This window comes from Microcebus murinus, chromosome 22 (assembly GCF_040939455.1).
Source record: "Microcebus murinus isolate Inina chromosome 22, M.murinus_Inina_mat1.0, whole genome shotgun sequence".
NCBI lineage: Eukaryota > Metazoa > Chordata > Mammalia > Primates > Cheirogaleidae > Microcebus > Microcebus murinus.
This window is the reverse complement of record NC_134125.1, coordinates 23,464,046-23,488,639: the sequence shown is the minus strand read 5'-3', so window position 1 is coordinate 23,488,639 and position 24,594 is coordinate 23,464,046. Positions and strand designations below refer to the sequence as shown.

The window sequence follows — 24,594 nt, the reverse complement described above, 5'->3', positions numbered from 1 at the left end:
CCCCCTCTTGGCCAAAAGAATATCCTAAAACTGAGGAGGAGAAGAAATGGCGGAGTAGAGGTGACTCTCCGGACTCCTGCTCCCAGAGTGGGAGGCACAGATCTTGGTCTCCTACGCGCGAGTGGATCTCCCCACTACAAGGACAGCGTTGAGATCTGCAGAGGAGCAACGGGGGACTCTCATAAAAGGATAAACAAGGCCATCTGGAAGTAAGATCGCGTTCTCTGGAGAGTGCAAAGCAAACAACAGGGCACGGGGGAGGGCGCCGGGCCAGGGGGTGCAGTGGGATCAGACCCACAGGAGGACTCCTTGCCTCCCCATCGACCTCCACACCCACCCCGCCAGGGACCTGTCTGAACCTGGTGCGAAGTCGCAGAAGCAGAAGAGGCTGCTGGAGGGTGCGGTTGATGGTGAGAGGCGGCGGCGTGGTCCCCCCAGCCCCGTGCCAGGACGGCTCCAGGACGGGAGGAAACTGATCTATGTGGACCGGGGAGGCGGTTAGAGGTCTCCCCGCGTAACCAGGGAGACTAAGCGGGGGCTCTAAGCTGGAACTGCCCTGGGCGAATAAAACCGCACAGGGCGGGTCAGTAAAAGCGTCGGCTCCCACTGAACAGGCGGTCGGGCAGGCGGCCTGGAGGAACCTGCAGGCGTCCTATTGACCCAGGCCCCCAACCTGGCACCGGCTGCACCCTAATCAGTCGCCCCCGGTACTGCCCTACAAGTGGGCTAGCGATTGCCATTGAGGGGGGCCACACCCCAGCCGTCAGCGGGCAAGTCCCCCGCCCTCGCCCAGCCTAGAGTTTCCCCTGGCAAATCCCGCCCCTACACAATCTGCGATCGGCACATCAGGCCTGGCTCCATCAAGGATCTACTGAGAAGTCTAGCAGCCGAGGGGAGTCACAGCCACTGGGGCGGGTGCAGGGTGCAGGGCAGACTTCGGACATACCACCTCCCCTCAGCCCCCAGCTCTCTTGCCCAAAGTGGTAGGCTCCACCCCTGGAGGAGGGCGAGACAAGAAAACCCACTTTCCCCAAAAGCTACCCCTGTCAGGGGAACCTTGCAAGTGTGGTGGAAGAGCTCCCCCAGTGGTTGATCAAGAAACTACAAAAAGTAGATTACTGAGCTCTAGCAATTGACCCAGACGGGGAGGGCCAGACGCAATTCAAAAAATCAAGCTGAAAATACTTCCTCTAGGACATACACCAGCTCTCAAGGAATGGAGTCTGAACAAGCCCAAAACACTAAAATGACAGATAAATTCCACAATTGGATTGTTACAAAGCTCGATGAAATGCAAGAAAAAATGGATAACCAACACAAAGAAACTACAAAGAAGATACAAGATTTGGAACAAAGATTCACTTAGGAGATCGACATCTTGAAGAAGAATCAATCAGACATCCTCAATATGAAGAATTTATTCAGGGAAATTCAAAACACAGTGGAAAGCCTCAAAAATAGGGTGGACCAAACAGAAGAAAGAATCTCAGAGCTGGAAGACAACTCTTTCAAATCAAATAAGTTAAGCACATAGTTAGAGCAGAAAAATAAGAGACATGAGCAAAGCTTACAAGAATTGTGGGATTATATGAAGAAAAATAACCTGCAGGTCCACTGGATTCCGGAGAAGGAGGAACAAAAACCCCAAGGGTTAGATAAGAGTTTTGAAGGAATAATTGAGGAAATCTTCCCAGGCTAACCAGTAACCTCGAATGAGAAATACAAGAGTCAAAAAGGACTCCTGGGAGATACAATGCAAACAGAAAAACACCACGCCATGTAGTCATCAGACTGACCAAAATATCAACAAAAGAGACCCTCCTACAAGCTGTTAGGCGCAGGAAGGAAGTTACATACAAAGGAAAACTGATCCAAATATCTCCAGATTTCTCACCTGGAAGAAAACAAGCAAGGAGGGAAGGGGGACACACTTTCACTCTTTTAAAACAAAATAACCACCCAGCCTAGAATCTTGTACCCTGCAAAACTAAGCTTCATATATGAAGGAGAAATTAAGACACTCTCTTATAAGTAAAGTCTCAGAGAATTTACCACGACTAGACTAGCCCTACAAGAAGTACTCAAAACAGTGTTACACACGGAACACCATAAAAAAAACTCATGAATATAAAAACAACCAAAACTCAAAGATAAAAGGCCAGATATTACAATGGCTCTAGAGAGAAATCAAAGCAACAACATCCAACCCAACAGAATGAACAGTAATTTACCTTACCTATCAGTTCTCTCAATAAATGTGAATGGCTTAAACTCTCCACTCAAGAGACACAGGCTGGCTGAACAGATAAGAAAATACAGGCCAAGTATATGCTGTCTTCAGGAAACACATAAAACCTGCAAGGTTGCATATAGACTAAAAGTAAAAGGGTGGAGATCAGTATTCCAAGCAAATGGAAGCCAAAAGAAGGCTGTTGTGGCAGTTCTAATTTCAGACGATTTAGTTTTTAAACCAACAAAAGTAGTGAAAGACAAAGACGGTCATTATATAATGGTGAAGGGCACAGTTCAACAAGAAGAGATAACGATTTTAAATATATATGCACCCAACTTAGGTGCACCCAGATTCATAAAGCAACCTTACTGGAGCTAAGCAAATGAATTAATAGCAACTCCATAATCACCGGAGATTGCAACACCCCACTGACAGCACAGGACAGATCCTCCAAACAGAAAATTAATAAAGAAATAATGGACTTAAACAAAACTCTATAACAATTGGGTCTGACTGACATTTACAGGACATTCTACCCAAAATCCACTGAATATACGTTCTTCTCATCAGCTCACGGGACATTCTCTAAGATTGACCATATCCTAGGACACAAAGTAAACCTCAAGAAATTTAAAAAAATAGAAATCATACCATGTATCTTCTCAGATCACAGTGGAATAAAGGTAGCAATCAACTCTAACAGAACTCACACTTCTACACAAAAACGTGGAAATTAAACAACCTCCTACTAAATGATTACTTCATAAATGAAGAAATCAAGATGGAAATAAAAAAATTCCATGAACAAAATGAAAATGGAGAGACATGTTATAAAATCCTCTGGGACACAGCTAAAGCAGTTCTGAGAGGAATGTTTATTTCCATAAAAGCCTATAAACAAAAGTCTAAAAGATCAGAAATAGACAATCTAATGAAACGACTCAAAGAGCTGGAAAAAGAAGAACAGACCAACCCCAACTGCAGCAGATGAAGTGAAATCAACAAGATCAAATCAGAAATAAATGAAATTGAAAACAGGGAAGCTATTCAGGAGATTAATAAAACAAAAAGTTGGTTCTTTGAAAAAAATAAACAAAATAGACAAGCCATTGGCTAAGCTAACGAAAAGCAGAAAAGAGAAATCTCTAATAAGCTCCATCAGGAACAAAAAAGGAAATATAACAACTGATCCAAAAGAGATACAAGATATAATTTATGAATACTACAAAAATCTTTATGCACACAAACTGGAAAATGTGGAAGAAATGGACAAATTTCTAGAAACACACAGCCTCCCTAGGAGGAAAGAAACCAGGAAGAAATACAGTTCCTGAACAGACCCATCTCAAGACCTGAAATAGAAACAGCAATTAAAAATCTCCCTAGAAAGAAAAGTCCCGGGCCAGATGGGTTCATACCCGAATTTTACCACACTTACAAAGAAGAACTAGTACCTATCTTGCAGAAAATATTCCACAACATTGACAAGAATGGAAACCTCCCTGACACCTTTTATGAAGTGAAGATTACTCTGATACCAAAACCAGGAAAGGATGCAACAGAAAAAGAAAACTACGGACCAAATATCCCTAATGAATATAGATGCAAAAATTTTCAACAAAATCCTAGCTAACCGAATCCAGATGCTTAACAAAAAAATTAATTCATCACGACCAAGTGGGCTTCATCCCAGGGATGCAGGGATGGTTCAACACACGTAAATCTATAAATGCAATTCACCACATAAACAGAAGCAAAAACAAAGACCACATGATTCTTTCAATAGATGCAGAAAAAGCTTTTAACAAAATTCAACACCCCTTCATGATACGAACACTTAATAAAATAGGCATAGAAGGAACATATCTAAAAATGATACAAGCCATATATGACAGACCCATAGCCAACATCATCCTGAATGGGGAAAAATTGAAAGCATTCCCATTTAGAACTGGAACCAGACAAGGCTGCCCACTATCTCCACTTCTATTCAACATAGTGCTCGAAGTCCTGGCTACAGCAATCAGACAGGAAAGTGGAATTAAAGGTATCCAAATAGGGGCAGAAGAGATCAAACTTTCACTGTTTGCTGATGATATGATATTATATTTAGAAAACCCCAAGGATTCAACCAATAAACTCCTGGAACTGATAAATGAATTTAGTAAAGGCTCAGGATACAAAATCAATACACAGAAATCAGAGGCATTCATATACGCCAACAACAATCTAATTGAGAACCAAATCAAAGACTTAATTCTCTTCAAAATAGCAACAAAGAAATTAAAGTACCTAGGAATATACTTAACCAAGGAGGGAAAAGACCCCACAGGGAGAACTATGAAACACTGAGGAAGGAAATAGCAGAGGATGTAAACAGATGGAAATCCATACCATGCTCGTGGATCGGCAGACTCAACATCATTAAAATGTCTATACTACCCAAACCGATCTACAGATTCAATGCAATACCTATTAAAATCCCATCAGCATTCTTCACAGATAGAGAAAAAATAATTTTACGCTTCATATGGAACAAAATAAGACCGCGGAATATCAAAACCAATTCTAGGCAACAGAAACAAAATGGGAGGTATTAATATGCCAGATATCAAACTATACTACAAAGCTGCAGTAATGAAATCAATCTTGTATTGGCACAAAAATAGGAACATTGACCAGTGGAACAGATCTGAGAATCCTGATATAAAACCATCCTCATATAGCCATCTAATCTTTGACAAAACAGACAAAAACATACGCTGGGGAAAAGAATCCCTTTTTAATAAATGGTGCTGGGAAAAATGGATAGCCACTTGTAGAAGGCTAAAGCAGGACCCACACCTTTCACCTCTCACAAAAATCAACTCACGCTGGATAACAGACTTAAACCTAAGGTATGAAACTATTAGAATTCTAGAGGAAAATGTTGGAAACACTCTCCTAGACATCGGCCTAGGCAAAGAGTTTATGAAGAAGTCCCCAAAGGCAATCACAGCAGCAACAAAAATAAATAAATGGGACATGATCAAACTACAAAGCTTCTGCACAGCCAAAGAAAACGTCATGAAAGTAAACAGACAACCTACAGAATGGAAGAAAATTTTTGCATCCTACCCATCTGATAAGGGGCTGATAACTAGAATACACTTAGAACTCACGAAAATCAGCAAGAAAAAAATCAAATAACCCTATTAAAAAGTGGGCAAAGGACTTGAACAGAAACTTTTCTAAAGAAGACAGAAGAATGGCCAACAAACATATGAAAAAATGCTTAACATCTCTAATCATCAGGGAAATGCAAATCAAAACCACAATGAGATATCGCTTAACTCCAGTGAGAATGGCCTTTATCAAAAAGGTCTCCAAACAATAAATGCTGGCGTGGATGCGGAGAGAGAGGAACACTCCTACACTGCTGGTGGGACTGCAAACTAGTTCAACCTCCGTGGAAAGCAATATGGAGATACCTTAAAGCGATACAAGTGGATCTACCATTTGATCCAGCAATCCCATTACTGGGCATCCAAAAGATCCAATGACACTCTACAAAAAAGACACCTGCACCCGAATGTTTATAGCAACACAATTCATAATTGCAAGGCTGTGGAAACAGCCCAAGTGCCCGTCAATTCTAGAATGGATTAATAAATGCGGTATATGTATACCATGGAGTACTATTCAGCTCTAACAAACAATGGTGATATAGCACATCTTATATTTCCCTGGTTAGAGCTGGAACCCATACTACTGTCGACAGAAAAAAGCCAAACTGTGTAAAATAATTTTAAAGAGATTTATTCTGAGCCAAATTTGAGAACCATGACCCGGAGCCACTGCCAAGAGGACTTGGGCAAGTGGACTCGCTGTGGCTGGGTTACAGTTCAGTTTTATACATTTTCAGAGAGACAGGGGTTACAGGCAAAGTCACAAATCAATACATGAGAGGCATACATTGGTTTAGCCCAAAAAGGTGGGACATCTCGAAGCCGGGACTTACAGGTTATAGGTGGGTTTAAAGATTCTTTGGCTGGCAATTGGCTGAGAGTTAGACTTTATCTAGAAGACCAGAAAGGATATGCTTACTTTAAGATAAGGGTATGAGCACTCTGGGAGGTCCAGACAGGAGGAAATCTTAAATTTACAATAGGCACCTGCTAGGATGCTTGAGTTAAGACAGGGGCTTCCTATCTTCTAGGTGATGTGAATGCCATACCAGAATCAGGTTGGGAAGTAAGCCACCGCTTTATGTGGTTAACAAAAGCCGCTTACTAGGAATTTACCATTTGTCAGCCTGACCCAGCTGGCCTCCTTAGGAAAGAGTTTTTAGCAAAAGAAAAAGATCAGAGTTCAGTCCTCACTACTAAGTGAAGTATCCCAAGAATTGAAAAACAAGCACCACATATACTCACCAGCAAACTGGTATTAACTGAGCAGCACCTAAGTGGACACATAGGTACTGCAGTAATAGGGTATTGGGCAGGGGGGAGGGGGGAGGGGGCGGGTATATACATACCTGATGAGTGAGATGTGCACCATCTGGGGGATGGTCATGCTGGAAACTCAGACTTGTGGGGGGAGGAGGAGAAAGGGCATTTTTTGAAACCTTAAAATTTGGACCCCCAGAATATGCCGAAATAAAAAAAAAAGGATATCCTAAAACTAAATTGCCTGCCAAGAGGAGGGAGGTCAGACAGGCCTCATCATGCCCCCCTCCCTTCTTGGGGACTTCCTTTGTAACCCATTAACAGGCCTAAAGCTATGCAAGACAAACCTGCAGGTCCTCAATTCACACAACAAATATATGTCTGGTGGCTTATCTCTGATTAACAGCTCCTCATGTTAAAACATTCCAAGCTTTTAGACAAAGCTTCATGGGTTTAACAAATTATAAGTCAAAGAATTTTTTAACCCACCTATAACCTACAAGATCCCACTTTGAGATGGCCCACCATGTATGCCTCCCCCATATTTTGATTTATGACTTTCCATGTAACCCCTGTCTCCCTGAAATGTATAAAACCAACCATAACCCAGCCACAGCCAGTCCCCTTACTCAAGACTTCTTGGCATGCCTCTGGGTCATGATCCTCAAATTTGGCTTCATAATAAATCTCTTTAAAATTATTTTACAGAGTTTGTTTTTTTTTTCCATTAACACACCAAACTCACAGATCACAAACATTTGCTCCCTTAACATGCTAAGTTTTAGGAATAATATCCATGCAGCAATACACAAATGATGTACTTTATTTTTAATGTAATTTGTGTAATTAAACTTTATGAAGTCTAAACTATGGTAATGGCTATGTTTAAAATTGAGCTCACAAAATTCCAGAAAATTTCAATATTGCTTCCAGAACATGTCTGAATATTTTTAGAATTGATTCTCTCAGTTGATCAAGCAGGATTCCAGCTAGAAAGTTATTGTCTCCCCATGGAAATTAAATGGTCTTCTCTGCTCCGAATGCCAAGACCCTGTGGTTTAGCTGCGGCGGCCCTGGGCAGTTCATGGGAATATTCCAGGATATTTGGGCATGAGTAGAGGTGCTAGGCCAGGCTCAGTCACCACACACATGGACATCCAGCCCCCAAAACAACTTGACAGATGTCTCCCACTCACTATGCTCACATTCACCTATAGGCAGAGTCACTTGTCACCAAGTCACACTCTAGTGCAGACGACGGCAGACAGCCCTCTCCTGCCAGTCCCAAATCCTCTCCTGACCCACCCTCTGCAGCAGCTGCCTGCAGGGCTGGAGGGACCGGCAGCCTGGGGTGTCAGCACAGGTGGGCTGGGCCAGCCCTGCTCATGGCTGTGTCCACAGCCCTCCAGGGACTAAGGGAGAGAGTGACACTGCTGAGGAAGGGTTTTTGTTTCACTTCTGCAGCTGCCTGTGTCACTGTGAGCTTATTGTTTTCACTAACCCACACTTGACAGTAGTAGTCAGCCTCGTCCTGAGCCTGGGCGCCACTGATGGTCAGGGTGGCCGTGTCCCCTGAGACAGAGCTTGAGAATCGCTCTGGGATCCCTGAGGGCCGGTTGCTATTACTAAAGATGTCAGTGTAGATGATCAGCACAGGGGCCTGGCCTGGCTTCTGCTGGTACCAGTTAACATAATAGCTACTTAAGCCCTCTCCCTGGCAGGTGATGCTGGCCGTCTGTCCCAAGGCCACAGACACTGCAGGCACCTGAGTCAGCTGAAAGGCCACAGAACCTGCAAGAGAGGACAGGAGAGGGGGGTCTGAGGGTGAGGGTCTCATTCCCAGAGGGCCCCACACCCGGCAGCAGCCCCTGTGCTGGGGTGAAGTTCAGGGCCAGGCTGAGCCCTGGTGCTGTGGGGCTGAGCCTGGGGCGGCACCTGTGCAGAGAGTGAGGAGGGGGAGCAGGAGAGGGGTCCAGGCCATGGTGACACCCGGAGCTCTGCCTCTGACCCACAGCTGGGGAGGGACCTGCGGGGCTCGCTTATCACAGGAGGGGAGGCTCTTCATGCAAATCTGCTTCCTTCCTCTTGTGACTTGAGGGGCTGCTCCCTGGTGAGCAGTGACACAGAGCCCTGCCCATCCCCCAGTGTCTCTCTGAGCCCTAGTCTGAGCGCTGAGCCTGAGGGCCCCAGGCTGGCAGTTTTCCAGGTTCCAAGTAAGGAGAAGGAGGTTTTCATCTGTGGAGCACGGAGTTCGCCTAATAGACAGGTGATCCCAGGGAGCAGCAGTCCTGCCCTTTGTACCTGAGCTCTACCAGGGATCTGGAGTTATTCTGGTCCCCAAGCCAAGGCCCACAGTGCCCCCTGGTGTCCACAGGAGGAACGACACCTTACCTGTGTCACTAGCTCATGCACAGTGACTGCCTCTGAGCACCAGATACTTGCCAGACACTTCTGAGGGTTTTACACGCACCGTCCAAAAAGGCATTCATCATAACCCCACAGCCGCCCTTTGCTTAAGGCACAATCTCCGTCCAGTCTACTCATGAGCGAACCAACGTCAGGAGGTGACATGATTTTGCCACAGTCCAGAGACAGCAGTGAGTGTGGTCAAGAGTCCATCCAGGACACTCAGCTCAGAGCCTGACGCTCCAGCCATCCCTGCCCTGCCTCTCCCCCCATGCCAGGGCTCCGGGTCCCTCTTGTCACCACCCTCTCCTCTTTCATCAGGTTCACTGTCCTCCCTGTGTGTGGACAGAGGTGGGGCACTCACCTTGCTTCCTCCATGGCAGGAGACCTAGGGTTCTGCTCCTGGGTCGGCCGCTGTCTGGTTGTGACCACAGGCCAGTTGTTCTCCCTGCGTGTCGTCCCATCTGTAGAAATCTGGGCCAGAGACTCCCCAGCTGTGAAGTGGGTGACGCTGAAAATGTGTGGATTGTGCAGTGGCTGGGATCAAAGGATTTAATAAACAGGAAGTGCTGTGAGTAGCGCCTGCCGTGTATTAAGCATGTGCGAATGAATGTTCATTCCTCTTCCCACCACCGTCCGTATCCTCACCCTTATTCTTATTACAGTGCAGGGCGCTGGAGGCAGCAGGAGGAGGGAGGGTAGGAAAAGTGAAAAGCTCTGGGTTTGGAACATTTGACACTGGCAATACCCCTCGCAACAGTAGCATGTGAGTGCACGCACACACACACACACATGCACACACACGCACACATGCACACACACACACACACACGCACACACATGGGCCTGTTTTGTGCACAGGCCAGCAGGTAGCACATCCTCCCAGCTTGCTGTCCTGATCAGTGACCGCCAGCTGCAGGGACCTAGACTGGTTCCCAGAGACCTCACCAGGGTGTGACCCAGCAGAATGACTGCAAATCCACTGTGTCTGTCCACACTGTGTGGGTGTAGCTCCCCAGTGGCCTCCCTAGAGCTCACCTTGCTTGTGGCCTCCTGGTGCTGGCAGGAGGTGCTCATTTCTGTAGAAACTGTCCGCAACATCTGCACAACATTGACAATCAGTTTGTGTCCTGTGACTGTCCCCAGAGGACATCTTTGAGGTCTATGGGCGGGTGCAGATGGACAGTCCTAAGGACTAGGGTGATGATGGGAAGAGCCACTGGGGACAGAGAGAGCAGGGTCCCTCTACTGTTCCCTGCAGCTCAGTCCTCTGAGGCAGGAGGGGGAGGCGAACGGGCTGTTGGGCTGCAGAGGTGCTGGCAGAGCTGAGCTGGGCTCAGGACACCCAGGACCTGCAGTGCAGCAGGAAGCAGATGAGCTCAGTGATCCGGGGAGACTCTGCCGGGGAGGCGGCTGCACTCACCCACCCCCTGAGGAACTGAGCCTGTCCCCTGGCTGGGAGCCCATGGCAGTAACTTCTGTCTCCGTGCCAGAGATGTGCTCGCTCTGGTGATAGAGAGTGTGGGTGGACCCTGGACACCCAGGGAACACTGGCAGCTGGTGGATGACACAGTTCATAGCAGCCGGACACCCTGGTTTGGCTTCTGCATGACCAGCCTGGGCATCTGCTCAGGAGGGTGGACGTGGGGAGGTTGATCCTCCTGGAACAGCAGGAGAGAAAGTGTCCTTCATTCCAGCCTCCAACAGAGAGACAGTCAGCATGTTTTCCTTGAGCCAGCATGTCTGGGTGGTTTGGTGGCAGTCCTGGCAAACAACGGGGACCCCCTAAGAACAGTGTGTTCAAGGCACCCCCTGTAGGGCTGGGCTCCTGGCAGATGCCTTTGTCTCTGTGCCCACAGTCCCCTGGGGAGGGCCCTCCTGTCCTGGTGTCCCTCCCCCAGCTTGTCTGAATTCCCTCCCCAGGAGCCTGTTGCACCCCAGGAAGCAAAGAGTGTCCCCTGTCACCTCTGACCCTCCCAGGCCTGCCCCTGTGGCCCTGGTTGGGGTCTGTAATCACAGCCACAGGCCACCGTCCAGCTCCTGCCAGTCTGCTGAGGATGAGGTCCCGGGCAGGGAGGGCTGGCCCAGGACCCCAGGGCCAGAACCCCTTCAACACCCTTCAGATGGGCTCAGCCTCCCCTTCCCGCCCCAACAGCAGCGCCCCCTACTGGATGCAGGTGCAGCCCGGCTCTGCAACTGCTCTGCTGCCCTCCTGGCTCCGCCAGCTGGAGACAGTCTCTGAGACATGGGCGAGTTGGCAGGAGACAGCCTTGGGGACGCTCAGCTCAGCTCCTGGGCCTGGGCCAAGTCATTTCAGTCTGTCTTGTCCCTGCCCCTCTGAAACCCTCTGTGCGCTCTTTCCCATCCGAGTCCACTTTTCATGAGTGAGTCACTGATATTCGCTGCCAGCTACTGAGCGCCCCGGTGCGCTGGGCTGTGTGTTAAATACGTGACAAGTATGATCACAGGAGTTCTTGCCTAGCCTCTCGTTTTCCAGAAAGTTTCTAACCTTCAGTGAGGATGGATTTCCAGGTGTTGAATACTCACAGCCACTCAGCAGCAGGTAACAGAAATGGGCTTAGAGGACAAGCATCTCTGCCTGCAGCCCAAGCCCTTGAGACGGTATTGTGCCTATGACCTGTTCCAGTAAGGACTTGCCACTGTGTGTCACACAGGAGCGGTGGGGGTGCAGAGCCCCTGCAAGCCTTGAGTCTGAGGCGCCTGTCTCCAGCGGGGCCTCGGGCAGCTGCCCCTGCTCTCAGCTCAGGCTCGTCGCTTCTGTCCTGCCCTTGGCCGAGGCTCTGCCTGCTTTTCCGAGTCTGGGCTTTGGGGCCCTCCCAGCAGCAGACCTGGCGCTTTCTTCCAGCCAGCGAGATGCCTCTGCAGGGGCTGCTGTTCCGCAAAGCAGGTCCCTGGGGTTGTGCAGAACAGCAGCCCCTTTCAGGAAGCCAGCTCTGTCCTGATGGCTTCACACTGACACCTGTGGTGGGGACCAGCTCCGCCATCCTTCCAGGGTCCGCGATGCTCACCCCTGGTCCCTGAGCTCTCTGCCATCAGTGAAGCAGCAGGACTCTGAGATGACAACTTCCCCGTGCCCGTGCCCTGTCCACAGTGAGACCTGGTGGTGAGATTGAGGAGTTAGCACCGAACTGTCAGCTGGTGCACAGCCCTGCGCTGGGCGACCTCTTTCTAAACAACCCTAACAAAAGGCCATGCAGGTTGCCCCATCAAGAGAAAGAAAGAGAGAGAGAGAGAACTGCTGTCTCATTTTGCAGCTGGCAACAAGGTGCAAGCTGGCTGCACAGGCAGCCCTGAGTGCTAGTGTCCGCGGGGCTGAGTCACTGGCCCCCAGAGGAGCGATGCGCAGGGTCTCTAGACTTGTCCTGTTCCACTGACATGTTCTGTAGTTTCAAGTGCAAGCCAACACTCTGCCCTGTAAATATGTGGTCACTGCTGTGCTCAGACACAATCCCTCCCTCACAGAGCTGATGACAGGCATGAAATGAGATGTCACATGTGTGGAGAGCATTGCATAGCTGGGCACAGTGGCTCACGCCTGTAATCCTGGCACTCTGGGAGGCCGACTCAGGAGGATCGCTTGAGTCCAGGAGTTTGAGGTTGAAGTGAGCTATGATGATGTCACTGCACTCTCCCTGGGGCATCAGGGCAAGAGCCCTCCCCCAATGAAATGCTGGTTACACACTGAGCCCCACCCCACATGGGCTAGACCAACCCCCTGACCATTTGCATGCTGCAGTAACTCCCGATCACCCACCTCAACTGCCCCCACTCTCTTCTCTAATGAGGACAAAAGAGGAATCTTCTAAAAAGCTGAAAAGAATGGCCCTGTAGGAAGCAGATCAAATTAGCTAGTGGCAGAAATCCTAAGGTGACACCCCTCAACTGTCCCCATTTGGTCACTGAGCCACCTGTCCATCATACCTGGCTACCTGGGCTGAGCAGGTGGAGAGTGTGTCTGAGCACACAGGCCTCAGGCAGGGACGGAGCCTTTGCTCCCAGGTGTCCTCAATGAGCTGATGGCCCCAAGCTCTCACTTTGCCATGTCCACCACATGGACATGGAGAGAGGCGGAGGCCACATTGCCTCAGCCTTCAACCTGAGAAATGTCCCACTCCAGGGGAGGTGACAGGGAATCCTGGGACAGGACAGGAGTCCGAACTGAGCAGGGGTCTGTTCCTGCTTCCTCATCACATGGGAGGTGTAGACAGAGCCCCCTCCCCCACCCTGCACGGGACGCAGCAATAATCCTTCTCGTTGCCGGGACACCAGGGGTGCTCCGGGAGCTGACCTGTCAGGCCGGAGCCCAGGCGGCATCTTGGGTCTCGAAGTTTTGCGTCTCGCCCCCGCACCTCAGCTGTGTGGCTCTGCCCTGTTCTGTGGGTGAAGGGACACACAGTTACGCCCCCAACGCTGCGGCTGCACCAGCACAAGGGACGGTGACCGAGTGTCAGGGAGACCGGGAGCAGGAGGGGCTGAGCCAGCAGGGTCAGGGCCCCAGGCCTGAGGGGGAAGACGTGAGGGCGTGGCCAAGGGCAGGGCCTGCCCCAGAGAGTCAGCTGCTGTGGGGTGGACGTTGTCCCTCCAACCTCAGGAGAAATGTGACCAGCAGGGTTGGAGGTGTGAGCTAAGGGACTTGTTGGGGTCATGGGGGCAGATGCCTCCTGGATAGATGCCTGCCCTCCCTTGGGGTGAGTGAGTGTCACTCTGTTATTAGTAGCTCCAACGACAGCTGGCTGTTCGAAAGCGCCTGGCGCCCTATGAGTGTCTCTCTCATTTCCTGTCTGGCCATGTGGTCTCTGCACGCCTGGGCTCCCCTCTACCTTCCACCATCAGTGGAAGCAGCCGGACGCCCTGACCACGAGCAGACGCCCGTCTCGAACTCTCCAACATCAGGATTATGACCCAATTAAACCTCTTTCTCTTTATCAATTCCCCACCCTCGGGTGTTCATTTATGGCAACACAAGTCACACTAGGACACCTTGGGAGGAGGGAATGAAGGCCACTCCTCATCCACAGAAGGCGCCTTCCGTAGGTGACTGTCCCCGTGCTTGAGCGAGGAGGCTGGCGAGGGCTCGTCCACTCAAAGGTGGCCCTTGCAGGACCAGGACAGCAGCCGCACCCGGCAGCTGTCAGACACGGAGCGTCGGCCCGCCCTGCCGAGGCCGCGTCTGCAGTCGGGGAGACCCCTCGGGTCCTGTGCGCCCCTGGCAAGGTCAGAAGCTCCGCTCTGAGCCACAGTTGGGAACTCAGTCCCCTGCTGTCAACCAGCCCTTTCTAGGCCACCTGCGTCTGCTGCTGCCCGCCCTGCCCTCCTCACGCCGGGCCTGGTTCCGGCGCCAGGCCCTGTCGTGGCGGGAGGACATGTTGTGGGACAGTTTCGCGGTCTACTCGGGCGTGGAGTTGGGGAGGGGATGGCACCCCAGCGAGACGCCCAGGGAGAGGCAGGTGGTCCCCGCTGTGTCCCTTATCCCCGCTCAGCTCCGGCCGCTCTGCGCTTTCCTTGTTTCCCACACGTGTCCTGTTCCCTTCTGTGTTGAGCCCATACACGCTTTTCTCTTTGACTGAAGCCTTTCCTGGGTGTGACCCCAGTCCTGAAATCACAGCGGCCTGAATCCCAGTCTCCCATTCGGATGCCTGTATTCATCACTGCCAAGGAAGTGGGCTCAGAGACCAGGGCGTTTGGACTCACAAAGGGACAGCCCTTCAGCGTGCACTGGGAAGTCCCCGCACAGCCGGCCATGGGACACTCGGAATCTCTGCACGGACAGCAGCCGTCCTGTGTGTCCCCCAGCCCTTGCCTTTCAGGAGGCTCTAAGAGGAGGAGAAAGACAAGCATCCGTGTTGTTTGCACAACACATTTGATGTGACTGCTGAGACGGTCACGTGGCTTTGTCCGTTATTTTATTAATATGGGCCTAATTGATTTCTACATGCTAAGGCCTGCTTACAATCCTATGACAGATACCACTTGGTCATGGTGCTTAATATATTTCTTTTGACAGATTCATTTTGTTTTACATATTATTTTGTTGAGGTTTATTTACATCTATCTTTGTAGAGATTATCGGTCTGCAGTTTTCTTTTGATGTCTCTGTGTGCTTTTGGTTATCATCGTAGAATTAGCCTCGTAGAATGACTTGCTAAGTTTTCTCTTCTCTTTGTGGAAAGAGTAAATGAATAATTCCTATTAATCATTCTTTAAACATTTGGCAGAATTCACCAATGAGCCCCTCTGTGTCCGGGCCTTTCTTTGTGGGGAAGTTTTTAATTACTAATTTAGTCTCTCTATTTGTTATAGTTGTAATCATGTGTTCTATTTCTTCTTGAGTCTGGTTTGTGTGTTTCTAGGAATTTATCTATTTCATCTAATTTCTTGGCACACAGTATCCCATAGTGTTCTTGCATAATTCTTATTTCTTTTATATCACTGTTGGAGAACATACTATGTATGATTTCTACTTTTTAAAATCTGAGATCCTAATTACTTGGTGTGCCCTGTAGAATGTTCCATATGTCTTGAGGTGAGTCTTTACCTGCTTTGGTTGGATGGATTTTACTATTATTATCTCCTAAGTCTCTTTGTTCTGTCCTGTAGTTTGCCTTTTATGTCCGTGTTCACGTGCATTTCTATATGTGTCCGTGCAGTTCCCATGTCTGTTTTTCTCATTTTTGTGTTTATTCACTTTTATATCTAGTATCATTTTATTTCTATCTTGGGCAAGTCCTTTATTATTTCTTGTTGAATATCTGTGGATCATCAATTCTACAAGTATTTCTATGGTTAAATAAATTTCATTTTGCTTTCATTGTTCAAAGATACTTTTACTGAGTAAAAAGTCCGTGATTGACCATTCTTTCTCTTTTACAAATATTTATTGATACCTAATAATTGTATATATTTCTGGGGTACCTGTGACGTTCTGACAAATGCCCACACTGCACAATAAAGGAATCAGAGCATCTACGACAGCCACCACCTCTAACATTTGCCGTCTCCTGTGCTGGGGATGTGTCGAGTCCTCTCTCTCACTACTCTGCAGTGCACAGTAAATTACTGCTTGTGATGCTCACACTACTGTGGTATGGGAAGCTGGAACTCACTCCTCTCATGTAACTGCCTGTTTATCCCCACTAACCAACCCCTCTTCACCCCCTCCCTCCCTCCCTGGCAACCATCCCCTCCGCGCTGCCTCCATGAGGTCCACTCTGTTGTCTCCCACGGGAGGAGGAACACGTGACATTAGTCCTCCCACGGGAGGAGGAACACGTGACATTAGTCTTTCTCTGCCTGGCTTCTTCCACTTAACACAATGACCTCCAGTTCCATCCATGTGGCAAATGAGGGAATGTTATTCTTTTTCTTGATTCCATCACATTCCATTGTGTGTAGGTGCCGTATTTTCTTCATCAGTTCCTCTGCTGATGACATTTAGGTTGATGTGTCATCGCTACTGTGAGCAACACTGCAGTAAACATGAGGGTGACGGTGTCATGTTGGCACTCTGCTGTGCTTTCCTTTGGATAAATACCCAGCAGTGAGATCGCTGGGCAGCATTCTTGGACCAAACCAATGTACATCTTCCATATATTGACCTGTGACTTCACATGTACTTCCTGTCCGCCTTCCTGTCTCCTGAGGACACTCCCCAAAACTGTGGTCCAACCACAGTGAGACCACATGCTCAAACCTTCTTCGGTGTGGCTGGCTGGGCCATGGTCACACATATTTGGTTCAGAATAAACCTCTTCAAATTATTTTACAGGTTTGGGTTCTTTTTAATTGACAGCAGCTTGAAGATGTCCTACAGCTCAACATTGCTCTATTTATATGTTTGTCTTCTCTTTTTCTTTCTTTCATCTTGAGTAACTTCCAATACTATATCTTTCAATTGTCTGATATTTTCTTTTGCAGCATCTACTCTGCAATAAGTATATTTCAATTTTTTTTTCTTTTGAAACAGGGTCTCACTCTGTTGCCTGGGCTAGAGTACAGTCGTGTCATCATATCCCACTACAGCCTGAAACTCCTGGCCTCAAGCAATCCTTCTGCCTCAGCCTCCCAAAGTGCTATGATTACAGGTGGGAGCCACCGTGCCTAGTCTAGTGTATATTTTATCACAGACCTTTTACCGATCACTTCTGGAAGTTTAATTTGGGCATTTTAAATGTTTTTCATGTCTCCATTTAACACTTTCAGTCAATCCTCTATCTTCATAAACAAATGGAATATAATTAAAACTCCTGCTTTTACATCCCTGCCCAAAATGTCCTCCATCCATGCAATTTGGGGGCTACTTGGGACTAATAACCTTTCTGCTTGTTCTATCCCATATTTTCTTGCTTCTGTAACCCAAATAAATGACTGAGGGAGAATTTCCATCAATGGAGGTTTACGAAGCCAATACCATGAGGACTCTCCCCCCAAAAAAAGAGGAACCCATCGACCCATAGACGAGCCATCGCAGTTTTCCCTAAGGAGAGGTTGGAACCTTGGGCATTTTAAAGGCTTCCAGACAGAAGGGAGAAGGCAAGGTGCAGGGGGCTGAAGAGGGAGAGTTTACATTCCTGTGAGGCCCAAGAGAGCTACATTTTGCACAAAGAAGGGAGTGAAGGAACCATCAATTATCTAGAAGTCCCTGGACAGGTGGAGGGATGTCTGGTTCTCTCTTCCTGTTCCCGCCAGAGTCTGTGGATGTTCTTTTCCCTGGCAGGAGTTTCTTCCCACACTTGTGCTCCTTGGTTCTCTGAAGATTTGCAGGATACAGAGTCCTCTCTTCCCTCCAGACTGTTAGGTGCTTTGCCCTGGGGACTGTGTCTTGTCTGTTTTCTAGGTTTGAATTCCCTGCAGTCCTACTCAGAGGGAGAATTCCGTGCCGCAGGGTCGGGGATGATTCTCAGGAGAGCAGATGGGAGCCAGACTGGGCTGGGTTACAGCCGTGCACCCAGTGGGAGGCACTACGGGATCATCCTAAATACAGACCCGACACTGGGGCCTGGGCACCAGGCAGTCACTGCTCCTGGATCACACTAGGAAGGGGCGCAATTGGGAGGGGCAGTGCCCTGTGCTCATGGCATTTTCCAGTGGGGGAGCAGCTGGGATACACCAGGGCTCCAGCCCACTGTGCGGGTGGATGGGTGGGTGGATGAGCCCGAAGGGGATCCTCGTGGCCACCACGGTGCCCACTGCCATGGGCTTCCCTGTTCAGAGCAGCAGGAGCCGTGAGCGCTGGGCTCGAGGGTGCCAGTCAGACAGGACCAGCTCAGAGGGACAATCTGGTTATCTGGGCCACAGAGCTGAGGCAGTGGCTTCAGTTCAGGCACCAACCAGAAGACATCCAGGGACCTTGACCACTCACTGGATATCTCCCTCTGAATGGCCTTCCTGCAAGTCATCTTAACCCAAATCACAATCTGGCCCAGACAACACCAGGCCATCTGGTCGTGCCAGCCCCAAATCCACGCCTGACCCATGCTCTCCTGAACCTGCAGGGAGGGCTGGAGGGATGGGCAGCCTGAGGGTCTCAGATCTGGGTGACCTGGGCCAGCCCTGCTCATGGCTGAGACCAAAGTCCTCCTGGGCTGGAGGGAGAGGGTGACACAGATGGAGAAGGGGTTTGTGTCTCACTTCCCCATCTGCGTGTGTCACTGTGGCATGAGTACCAGTGCTGTCCCATGTCTGACAGTAATAATCAGCCTCATCGTCAGCCTGGGCCCCGCTGATGGTCAGCGTGGCCGTGTTCCCCGATTTGGAGCCAGAGAATCGCTCAGGGATCCCTGAGGGCCGCTTATTGTTACCATAGAAGACCAGCACAGGAGCCTGGCCGGGCTTCTGCTGGTACCAACCGGGATAGTAGCTCCTTAAGCCATCTCCCTGGCAGGTGATGCTGGCCGTCTGTCCCAAGGCCACAGACACTGCAGGCACCTGATTCGGCTGAGAGGCCACAGAACCTGCAAGAGAGGACAGCAGAGGGGGGTCTGAGGGTGACGGTCTCATTCCCAGAGGGCCCCTCACCCGGCAGCAGCCCCTGTGCTGAGCGGAAGTTCAGGGCCAGGCTGAGCCCTGGTGCTGTGGGGGCTGAGCCTGGGGCGGCACCTGTGCAGAGAGTGAGGAGGGGGAGCAGGAGAGGGGTCCAGGCCATGGTGACACCCAGAGCTCTGCCTCTGACCCACAGCTGGGGAGGGACCTGCGGGGCTGGCTTATCACAGGAGGGGAGGCTCTTCATGCAAATCTGCTTCCTTCTGACTCGCTGGGTGGTTTTTGGTGATCAGAGCATGCAAATCATTCTTTACTTTCCAAAGTGTCAGAGATGTTTTCTAAGCCCTGAGCCTCAGGGCCTCAGGCTGGTAATTTCTCAAGTTCATTAAAGGGATTTCACCTAATAGAAGGGCCTGGAAGGAAGCATCAGTCATGCCTTTTGCACCTGAGCTCCACCAGGGGACTTGGAGTTATTCAGGTTCCCAAACCAAGGCCCACAGTGCCCTCTTGTGCCCACGAGGGGAATGTCACCCCACATATGTCACTAGTTTATGGACCCTGACTACATCTGAGCACTATGTGCCACATGCATTGGCGAGTGACTTAGAACTGTAACCTCAAGAAGATTTTCACAGTGTGTGAGGAGGACGAGGAGCCCTGTTCCCAGGGTGCACCTTCATCAGGACTCAATGTTGGGAGATGAAATATATTTCCCCAGGTCCCCCAGACAGTACAGAGTGGAGTCAGGATCCCCCAGGAGACTCCCCTGGGGGCCTGACCTTCCCCCTCCCTGCCCTGCCCCCACCTGAGCCCTGACTCCTCCTCCCTCCTCCCAGGCCTCAGGGTCCCTGTAGATGTCCTTTGTTAGTGCTGCCATCACAGTGTACCAAAGTCCCAGTGGCCTGAGCAGCAACGCTCACCTTCTGGCCGTTCTGAAGCTGGAAGAACATAGTGGTGTCTGCAGGTTGCTTTCTCCTGAGTTCTCTCTCCTTGGCCTGCAGGGGCGACCTTCTTGCTGTGACCTCACAGGGTCTCTGCTCTGCGTGGTCATCTCTGCTGTCTCATGTCAGTGTGTCCAAAGCATCTCTCCTTAAGAAGACACCTGTGAATTGGATCAGGTCCCCCCATCCCTGCAATGTCCTCATTGTCACTTAATCGCCTCTCTACAGACCCTGTGTCCCAATTCAGTCCCACACTGTGGGTAGGAGCTTCATCATATGAATCTGAGGGGGACATAATTCCCCAGTATCCTTCCACCCTGTGGACTCCCCAGAATCAGTTCAGTCTCACTTGTAAATCCACGACCCCCACCCCAACCGCCCCAGCTCCTGCACTAACTCAGCATCCACTGTGAGACCCAAATCTCATCTGAATATCACCCAAATCAAGTGCAGGTGGGTCTCCAGGTCTCATTCACCGGAGGCTTTGAATAATATCAGCTCTGTGGGTTTCACCTGCCCTCCCTGTTATCATCTGGGTGTTTGGAAAAGTCAAAGCTCCCAGTTTCCTTGCTAAAATTGAAGACACAGAGCAAGAAGCACCAGCAACGTGTGTGAGTTACATACAGGGTCATGGTGTGTGTGCTCTCTTGATATCATTAAAGTGAGAATTCAAATGCCCATGAAATGGAATTTCATAAGAAGTCTCCATGGTATATCTTGGCAGTGTATGGAAAAGAGCCATAGTTGATACAGAAAATGAAATTTAAAATACCAATGATTATATTGTTTGAAGAGGATAATATGTCCCAACTAACTAAGATAAATCCTAGTCAGAAACAATAGAGTCAAAGAAGATGAATCTCCCATGTGCATGTGAAACTATGACTTCCAATTCCAGCCTTGAGCACCAACGTGATGATGTGAAAATAAAGACAGTGGTTACTTGGCAGTGGTCACGCAAACATGCAGTGTTCGCCTAGCTGAACTTGAGGTTTCCTTGTGGGCTGAGGGTGCCCTTGACAGGAGGGAAGGAGGGTGCACAATGACACGCCCTCATACCCAGGAGCAAGGGTGACATTCTGTGTTCCTGCAAATGATGACCTGCCACATGAGCATATGCATGGAATGTCCTGTAGCCGTGTCATGAATGATGCCTGGGATGTCTTGGGAAAGATGTACTAGAAATGGTGAATGTGACAATCTTAGACATGGAGCACCAGGACAGGGACCTCACCCTTCACTCCACCCTATGTACAGTCTCTAGGAAGCAGGCCTAGAGACAGGGACATGGGCCTATGTGATCTATTGAGGAATGTTCTCGAAAGAAACCAGAAAAGGACAATGAGGAAGCGGGAGGGGAAGGGACAGAGGTGAAGTCTGGCTGCGGCCTGCTCCTGTGGGGACTCTGAATGACAACTGCACCCGGGGTGTGTCCAGCTTGGAGGCCAGGGCGCAGGGCTGTGTCCCCTGCACCAGCTGCTCATTTGCTCTGGGTGGTGGCGTTTGTGGGTGTAACTTCCAGACACTCCTTCATGAGACAACTTCGGTTGAGAACCCCCGGTCAACTGCAGGAAGGCTGCTGGCTGGGAGACGGGCACAGCAGCTGTACGGTGGCACCGACAGCACAGCGAGTGTCTCTGCATGAAAAAATGAGTGTCAAAAACGTGGAAGTTGACACCTTGGTCAAGGGTCAAGCTAAGGAGGGGTGCACAGCTGGGACAGAGTCACCCCATGGCTGAGAGAGGACAGAGTCCTCCCCCACCATGATGGCTGATGCTGGAGCCGTCCCATCCTCCACTGTCACGGGCTCCTCCAGCCCCTGTGGGTGCCAGGAAGCAGCGTGTGAGCTTTGTGGAAGGGAAATCGCTCGGGTGACAAGGACATGAGGTCCCACCCACTCCAGCAGCAGTGGACAGGTGCCCTGAATATGCAGGTGACAGGTGGCGCAGCTTTTCAGAGATGCATGTGGCAGGAAGCAGGATCCCAGCGGGTGGGAGAAGCCCGTGCGCCCGTGTCAGGGCAGCCTGTGTCACTCTGCAGGAGGTGCCATCAGGGCGAGGCCAGGGCTGCGCAGCCCTCCTGGCCGTCAGCATCAGTGGGGACACGCAGGGGTGCCTGCACAAGGGGACCAGCAGGCATGGAGGGGACGCTCCATTCCCTGCCCCAGGACCTCAGACACCCGGAGAACCCGCCTTCAGTTGCTGGGTGCCCTGTCAGCTGGGCCACGTGGTGTTTGGGCCCCACAGTCAACGGGGAACACATGGCCTGAGACACTTTGCACTTGGGTCTATTTCCCCATGTTCTGACACTTTCATTCCATTACGATTTAGAGAATTGAAATACCATTGATCCCAGGAAGAAGCAATTGGCCAGCTTTTTATTATCAACTCTACCTTCCAAAGTGTGTCATAACTTGCCCAGGTGTTTTCAAATTATGCTTAACAGGCAAACTGGAATATTTCTGATTTTCTTTGTACCAACAAAGTGCTCTTCAAAGGTCACCCATGGGACTGAGTGTGAGGACAGGGGCAGGGAAGGATCCGAGCATGGATGCAGAAGCGACCTTGTTCAGATTGTCACCCACAGACGCACGCATCTGCCTTCAAGTAACAGGGACTGAATTGCTTAAACTGCAAGCTCCAGGTTACTGTAATCAGGACAATATTTGAGATTTCCAACCAGGAGGTGTGGTGGTAGTGACTTCTGACAATGTGTGGAGCTACTGTCTGCGTGCTCACTAGCCGTCAGAGAATTGCCTCATCTTACCGGAACCAAGAAGGATTATAAACACAGCTGCATATTCCGTAGAAAAATCAGGGAGAGAGCAGGAGTATATTACAGGTGGAGAACAATGGCTGCCACTTACCTAATAGCACGAGCGCAGGGACGCTGCCGAGGCTGTTTCAAGACAGGGAACACTGGCCTTGCCCCGCTCTGCCCAGATTAATTAGCAGCTGCAGTTACAGTGAGTGCAGAGTCTAGAAATGTATTTCATGAAGATTCTCTATGCTGTGCCTGAGCTTGATCAATTACACATAGAAAGACCGAGAAATCTGTTCAAATATGGAATGGTCTGTTAAAGAGAAATAATTACTCAGTTTCACACTAGCATAGGATTTGGAAGACATGGGGCCCAATAGCTGGGGGTTAATAAAATAAAAAAGAAGAAAAAAATAATAACAATTACAATCAAAATCATCCAAAAGACAATGTGGAAAGGAAAAGTTTGAAGACAGGCCTAGTTCAAATTTCCTTCAGGAAAACTCAGGTTAGGGTTTACTTCTGAGTTGTTTGACAGCCCACGTGATGGAGCTGCCAAGACAGCTCAGGTCCCTGGGAAGTGTCCTCTGTCCTGTCCCTGCTGTGAACCCCCTTCTCCCTCCCAGACAGGCTGGGGCAGCCCCAGGGCCCCATGGACCCTTCCCTCTGACTCAGGGGTGCTGCCCCCAGTGGGAGCTCGCCCTTTGCCCTGAGCTCACCTACATCTGCCAAAGAGAACAGGGACAGTGGCCGGTCCCCTCAGACCCCCTGCTCCGGCCTCCAAATGCAGCCCCCACCAAACTAGGCTGCAGCTTCCTGAGCAACCCTGAGCCAGGACCGTGGAACCAGCCGCTCTCAGGTTCTTGAGGCACCCAACTAACGGATCCCAAATATTTGTTCCCTGACACGCCGTTTTAAGAATAGGATCAATGCAGCAGTAGACAGCTAATGCACACTTTGTAATAAATTTGTTCCTGTGTATTTTAGCGTATATAGCATTACATTACAGCATATATTCAGTAAAATGGTTACTTTGTTTTTCATATAATCTATTTAATTCAAATTTATGAAGTCTAAACATTAATAATGGCTATGTATTAAAACTGGCTCACAAATTCTAGAAAATTTAAATATTGCATCCAGTTCATCTAATATTTTATTATATTACTTCTCACAGACAGTAGAGTAAGCGGGATTCTAGCTAGAAAGTTGCTGTCCCCGTGGAAATTAGATGTGCTCCATGTCAGTGGGGAAGGGGTCACTCAAAGTGACTCTTCCCCGAGGGGCCATCTGGAACCTCCCAGCTCACGGGGACACAGTGCACTTGTGGGTGTTTCCAGGACAGGGGTCAGTGCTGTGGGGCAGGGGCGGTGCTGACAGAGCACAAACTGCGTCCCTCAAATGCTCCCCGGCGCAGCAGCCTGAGGTGTTGGAGAGAAGAGAAAGGACAAGAAAAAAGCAAATTCTTCCCCTTGTATTTCTCCCTCCAAAGCATCTTCAGATCATCTCTCGGGGCGACTGCTTCCGCACAGACGTGCGAGGACTAGCCCAGCAGGGAGGCCACCTTCACTAGAGCCTGGCGGAAAGGACTTTGGGTAAGAAGTCTTTTCTGGAAACTTCCCTAATGACTCCTCTCCATTTAGGGTGAGATTTCCCCAAACAGCAGGGACTGCACCCAGCAGGCAGCCCCTTGTCACGAAGCCACGCCTGTGCAGAGCTGGAGACAGCTGCACAGTTGGGACCAGTCACGCAGGGAAGGGGGCTGTGATTGTCCTAGATGGCCAACCAGGGAGCAGGTCGGACTGCAGGGAGGGGGAGGAGGGCTGGC

The 24,594-nt window shown here is 49.8% G+C and overlaps 2 protein-coding genes, 1 pseudogene and 2 gene segments (V, D, J or C); all 5 read right to left on the bottom strand.

The window, feature by feature from the left end:
• The window catches only part of LOC105882024 (immunoglobulin lambda-1 light chain-like), a 273,592-nt gene that overhangs the window by 26,509 nt on the left and 222,489 nt on the right, over positions 1-24,594 (bottom strand). The gene's annotated exons all lie outside the window — the stretch shown is intronic.
• LOC105879363 (immunoglobulin lambda-1 light chain-like) overlaps positions 1-24,594 on the bottom strand; it is a 215,853-nt gene that overhangs the window by 43,469 nt on the left and 147,790 nt on the right. The gene's annotated exons all lie outside the window — the stretch shown is intronic.
• Positions 1-24,594, bottom strand: part of LOC105862512 (immunoglobulin lambda-1 light chain-like) — a 190,389-nt pseudogene that overhangs the window by 32,155 nt on the left and 133,640 nt on the right.
• Positions 8,015-8,670, bottom strand: LOC105869620 (immunoglobulin lambda variable 3-19-like). The segment is given in 2 exon segments: positions 8,015-8,451; positions 8,596-8,670. Coding segments are annotated over 2 exon segments (483 nt in total).
• LOC105869627 (immunoglobulin lambda variable 3-1-like) lies at positions 18,112-19,257 on the bottom strand. The segment is given in 4 exon segments: positions 18,112-18,287; positions 18,446-18,572; positions 18,715-19,037; positions 19,183-19,257. Coding segments are annotated over 4 exon segments (672 nt in total).